Raw genomic sequence first — 6,580 nt, forward strand, 5'->3', positions numbered from 1 at the left:
ACAAAGAGGAGAAGGGGCACTGTTTTTAAGTTACAATGTATATGTACACAAAAAAGACTATAAAACAACCTCTTTAGCATATCAAAAACTAGATTTCTATTGTCCCTAAGCAAATTCGGGGTGCCCTTTTCCCTTGTGTTATAGTCCAAAACATTTAAAACACCATTTGTTTTCAATCCCTGTGAAGTCCACAGGGTTTGAATATAAATTTCATTTGCAGTCATTTTTGCTATATTTATTGATACTTTCTCTCTGTTATTATTATTTGTGTGAAAAGAGACTGAACTTTTTACTTCCTGTAAAGAGTAAATTTATCCACTAAAGTTATGGGAGCAGTTATTATTTCATACTTAATTTAAATAGATAAAATCACCTATTCAAATAGGGGATATCACCGATTCAAAAGCTGAATAGGTGATATCACAAATCGAATAGGTGATATCACTAACTGAATAGGTGATATCACCTATTCAAATAGGTGATATCATTAAATGGCGGTAAATACCCAAAGGGGTCCTCATGCTATTGCTTGCAATAGCATACATCCTAGTCTTGATCCTTTTAAACATATGTTTCATATTTTGATATTTTATTTATGATAGACGATATGGCCAATTAACAAACGGGTTGACTTTAGAAGTCTCTAAAACATCAAGTAGATCTTGTTTAAAATGTAGGGCACTTTTGCAATATGTCCGAAAATTACATGTTTGTACACTATTCAAATCATTGGCGAAAAAAAGGCATTCAACGAAACACTTAATTAACCGGTAGATAGACACTGTAAAAATTCTCTCTCTCTCTCTCTCTCAATCTGGATAGTATAAGCGTTAATAAAGGGTGATGCCACTTTTTCTACAGGCAAAAGGGTCATTTTTCGACGTTGAATAATAACAGGGAGTCATGTTTCGATGTCGAAAAATGACCCCGGTCATTATTCTATGGGGATCATTATTCGTCTTTACTCCGGAATTTACTCGGTTCAAAACGACTAAATTACCAAAGCTCCACGCATTTAATAATCAAGCTTAAGTAAATGTTAAACTGGATTCATTTATTTTAATAGTGCTTTGTAAATTTCGAGATGGTAGTTTGGAAAAAAAATTCCTAAATGCATATACAATTTATCTATAATACATATTCCGGAGTACAGTTAAATGGCTGATGGTAATATAATAGCAGATGGCAATTATTTCAGTGAAATATAGATATAAGATCAACATTGTTCAGCAGCCCCGTGTTGGATCAGAAGTTTTCAGTCGACCATTGATACGATGTAAGTAATCATCCTTCTGTTTTTTTCTATAATACTTGAGTGTATAGTATTAGGCTATTATATCATTTTTTTAATCTGAGTAGTTGTGTCTAAACAGCCATTGAATTTTACAAATAAAAAAGCTAGCATGCTATCAGTTGTCTAGAAAAAAAAATTTAGAAATCGTACAATGTAAAGATGGACATTATTTTCGCGTGATGTTCATTTCAATTTTTTTTTTCTGTTTAGCATGCAGAAAATGAGGAGTGCAGCATTTTTTATTGGTCTTGCGGTAACATTCATTTTTCTCGGAAACTGTCACAAAAATGCTGCATTCAAGTTGGCTAAAGGCATGAGGAGAGAAAAAACGATCAACTTACTTCGCCGAGAAGGAAAAGAAACCCCTAGAACATTTGAGGACCCTTCTTGTTTCCCCACTCTTAATTCCGACGGGATATCGATGTTAAATTATGGTATAAATCTCATCAACTCCTCAATAAAAATATCTGGAAGATTTTTCGCGGCCCTTCAGGACCTATACCATACCGACAATAATACAATTAAAACTGTTATTTATGACAACCTTGAATCTTACAGCACTTATTCTGCGAGAAAATTCAAAGAAAATATGGATTCTGATTTAGAGGCAACCGCCATTTCATTCTACACTTACTTGATCTATAGTAGAATAAACTCCTTTTTACGAGAACACAAATGCGGAAAAATGAATCTGACGGACGACGCAAAAAATCTGGGTCCATACAGTGCTTATTTAATGGCTGTGCTGATGTTCTCTCCACTCCTGTCTAAAGAAACAAATACAACCTACAGAGAGGTGTCCTTTGATGAGGAAATGATTGACCAATATGAGATCGGAACTACGTTTCTTTGGTCATCATTTTCATCTTCATCCATGTTTAATATGAATTTTTTTGGAAATGTGGAATTTGTTTTCAACAACTCTCGATCGTCATTGTGGAGTCCTAGACGCATTGAACAATATTCGTTCTATCCCGAGGAAGAGGAAGCCTTGTATCCTCCTGCAGCAATGTTCAAAATTACTGAAAAAACAGTCAAAGGGAAAGATGTATATATCTATGCTGATCTTGTAAACCAAAATTTATGAAATAAACAGTGCCTGTTCATATTCAATCGAAGGAGATGAAAAATGCCTTATTAAATGCATTGTTGTTAGTGTTCTATATTTTTTAATATACTAGTAATATTGCAATGGTCTTGTTGGCTGATATTTTTTGGATCGAAGGTCTATATATAAGGTTGTTTTCATATTCACCTTTTGATTTAGTTTATAATATAAATTTATTAATATGTTGACGGTGCGACCGTTGGGGCGAGCGCATTGTTCACTTCATTTTAAGATCCGCCTCTTCAAACCTCACGAGACATTTGGAACGTCTAGACTGTGACGTCACATGACGTATGTTAGCTGCATTTCCATAAACAAAGTTTAAAAACTGCACATATTTTAACAAAAAACGTTTAATCTACTATCTGCATGCAATATCCATTAAATTAAGGTGAGTTTATTTTTTGAGAAATTTTAGTTGTTGTTACCGCGTGAATGAAGTTAGCAGCGAGAACAAGAAGCGATGCATTGTGGGTCAGAATTACTGCGGAAAAAAATTCTATTGAATGAATGTGCAGTAGTCCGAATTTTCTCTTCGCCCAGGCGTTGTCGTTAGAGCTCGCAGTGACGAGCGGCGCTTCGCGCCGCTCGCTGCGCTCGCTATTATTTAGTTTATAATATATAAAGCACCTGAAATGATTAAAAATAAGTCTCGCACTCATTTTTGAATTTTTAGACTAAAGACAACAAATGATCGAAAGAACCAGCCAACCAAAACAACAAATATAAATAAACAAAAAATAGATAGATAGATAATAATAATAATAACATTCACTTTTGTTGAATTCTATTGCAACAGGCACTGTCTCTACTAACTGATCACCGCTTATTTCTACTGCTTAAATATGTTACTGCCAGTGGTATAACTTACATGCACAAATAATCTTGAGCGTTTTTAAAGCTGAAATTTTGTGAAAATGAAAAGGGTGGATCCATGAAAGAGAGAACGTATTTCCTCACGACAACTTCTTGACAAGCAAAATAGGCAAAAGCCTATTTGAGTGGTTAAAATATAAGGTTACACTAAAATGTGACGAGACAGAAAATTCTGATATATGTTGGGTAGGCCACTGAGAGGGAAAGGGGGAGGGGTGTTATCACGATTATCTCTAAATAGAAGTAATTAAGAGTTGGATCCCATCATTCATATTTTTCTGTATTCATATTGGTGTATAATACCCTCCCCCCGCCCAAATAGTTTTTTTGGTAATTTTGCTTGTCGGGGAATCTTGGAGTTCGGTGTTTTGTTTTCAAGAGGAAATATTCCTTCCTCCTCCTTTCCCGTATGAATTGGATCCGTCCTCTTTTTTTGCTGTTGTTGTAATATTGTTGCTTTGATTGGGTTTTAATCAGTCATGCGTATTAAGGATAACAAAATAGGCAATATAATTCATAAACAATGGCAGTGAGCAGCTGGCAGTAAGCAGTTGGCAATTTAGCGATCAGCAATTGCTGAAAATGAAATCAAATTTTTTACAGAATCAAAAACATTACGTTTTTTAAAGCGGAAAAAGAATGGAATGAACCAGTTAAAATTTCATTGATATTAGATTTAGTTGTACCAGGAAAGATGTCGATAAAAATTTATACAACTGTAAAGAAAATTAATTACAAGCAGCTCTGTGACTTGAATTTGTCATTTTGCATGATTGGATTTTACTAGACGTATTGACCTGATAAGAAATTGAAATTACATAATTAATGGTGCATTTAGTTACAACTAGATGTAAGTGAATAAATAGTGAATTACAAATATTATGATTTATTAATCATTAAAGCTGTTTGATCCGAACAATTAGATGTCAGGAAGCTTTATTTCTTTATATTATATTTTTTCTTACAAAAAAAGTTACTAACTTTCGTTTAATTACACCTTTGAAATAATACCCGTCACAAAGATAAAAAGAAAAAACGTATCGAAGAAAAATTATTGACGTCCAGAAGGAAATACAAAGGACATTGACGTTTTGCACATGCGCACAGTAGCTTCTATCTTCCGACGTAAAATAAGTATAAATAGCACTCATTCACTTGTCACAATGTCAATCATTTAACTACATTCATATTAATAGTATTTTTTTTTTTTAACTTTTTTAGTTCCTTCTGCTTCATAAGAATTTATTTTTGACAGAGCAACTTTACATGGTTCATTTAAAATGTATATTCACTTATATAACTTACACATGAATATATAAGACCATAACAGAAAATAAAATCGTCAAATCACTGAAAATTAAATATATTAAAAAAATTAATCAAATTAAGTATATAAGCACGTTTAAATTCACATTAAAAAAAGGAATGAAAAAAGTAAAGGTAAGGAACAATAATCGATCTAAAAAAAAAATCTACAAACAATACAAATCTGAACAGGGCATAAAAAGGACCCCGGAAATTCCAGAGGTGGAATCAGGTGCCTAGGACGAGTAAGCATCCTCTGTCGACCGGTCGCACCCGCCGTGAGCCCCAAGTATTCATCAGGTAGGGATATTCGTTCATCCTGAAGTCTAAGTTTATATATTTTTTATATTTTTTTTTTAGCAAGGAACCAAATGTATTTAGAGTGTCGGTCCATCATTAATTTATTTGAAATCGTACACATAAAATTTTACAATACTATGCAAAGGAAACATTATATATAAATGCATCAATGGGTCTCTCAATACTTATAGATCCAATTAAAACAGACCAAATCCTAATCTTATTATCCCTCTTAGCATAAAAAAAACGAAAGAAAATCAACACAGATTTTGAAGTACTAGAAAAGCAATTTTTTTAAAAAAGTAAAAACTTTTCCAACACTGAATGTATGAGAATATATATATATATTAGAAGATCTTTAAAAACTGATTCGTAGTAAAAATTTTCATTCTGCCTCTAACAGTATGTATTTTAATCTGACAGGTATATCTTTTACCGAGGACCTTTTTTTTATTCATTGTCATTGTGTGTTAGATGAATATATCGATGTATCCCACTGAATCTGAAATAAAAGACACCACAGAGTCTGCATATCTGTTTCATATTTGGATGTTTTACTGACTATAGACGATAAGGGCCAACTAACTACAAAACTGTATGACAAACGATATGACTTCAGCTTTTCAATCGTCAACTTTCCTTAAAGCTGAACATGATTCGTAAAAGGAATGTGTCCGCCATATTTGCTTGGTCTCTTGCTATATCCGAGGACCCATATATAAAGCCGCTCACTTAGTCACTGTTCAGTGTTATCAATCGTCACCGGTGTAGACGGACGTATGCTGGTAGCGACAAAAAATAACTGAGTACTTCTTCATATGCAGGAGAGTAAGATACCAAAGAAACTTACAACAGTTGCACAGGTCAGTGCAGTATACAAACAAACACAAATACACGTTACTGCAATAAAATGTAAACAAAGGTAATACAAGATAACCAGCACGAAAACGGGTCGCCATTCCACGCCAATACCCGTGCCAATAAAGCAGTCAGGTGTAACGAATGCGTAGAGTATACCCCGGTGCTGATATCGTAGATAGTAATATCGAAAATGGCGTATGCCTATTTACGAGTCGTGTTCAGCTTTAATATGTAGTAATATTCCTCTGTCATCTGCATATGGGGTTTACGTCTCCCAGCTTATTCGATACTCAAGACTCATGCTCTGAGTACGAACAATTTTTAAACCGAAACAGGCTACTGACAGATAAGTTGATGTGACAGGGATTTCAACAACCTCGTTTAAAGTCAGCATTTCGTAAATTCTGTGGTCGTTGTAATGATTAGTATCGTCGAGGGACCGGTCTCAACGTTCCACACTTGATTCGAATCAGCGACGTAGGGATAAATTCCTTACTCCGCAAATCTAACCACTGCGCCATGCAGGCGACGACTAATAAGGTATTTCTAAATTATATATTATTTTATTGAAATAAGTAATTGGACAATATACGGCCTGAGAAATGGGAAAAATGGCATCCACAAATATGTTCCACTAGTAGGTATAGTACAAACAAACCACTTCTGAAAGATTGCCTCTAGTCTGTAAGCGACATTTCTCAACTTTTCCAAGAAATTATTATTTTCAACGATGACTAGGTGAAAGTTTTATATGTTTAAACATTCTTAAAACATCACTTATGTACCTGTAGGTAATTATACTAGTAACTCTTCTGAGAAATGAAAATAGTCATAGC

The 6,580-nt window shown here is 33.9% G+C and overlaps 1 protein-coding gene across 1 annotated transcript; it reads left to right on the plus strand.

Annotated features, from left to right (window-relative positions):
• Nucleotides 1-1,193: 1,193 nt before the first annotated feature.
• On the plus strand, nucleotides 1,194-2,412 carry LOC133178399 (uncharacterized). The gene is made up of 2 exons (XM_061313134.1): nucleotides 1,194-1,276; nucleotides 1,505-2,412. The coding sequence occupies exon 2, from the start codon at nucleotides 1,506-1,508 to the stop codon at nucleotides 2,379-2,381; it is 876 nt and encodes a 291-aa protein (XP_061169118.1). The 5' UTR covers nucleotides 1,194-1,276; nucleotide 1,505; the 3' UTR covers nucleotides 2,382-2,412.
• Nucleotides 2,413-6,580: the final 4,168 nt, after the last annotated feature.

The sequence above is a fragment of the Saccostrea echinata genome, unplaced genomic scaffold (genome assembly GCF_033153115.1).
Source record: "Saccostrea echinata isolate AGI-Se365-2 ecotype Australia unplaced genomic scaffold, CSIRO_AGI_Sech_v1 ptg000002l, whole genome shotgun sequence".
Lineage (NCBI taxonomy): Eukaryota > Metazoa > Mollusca > Bivalvia > Ostreida > Ostreidae > Saccostrea > Saccostrea echinata.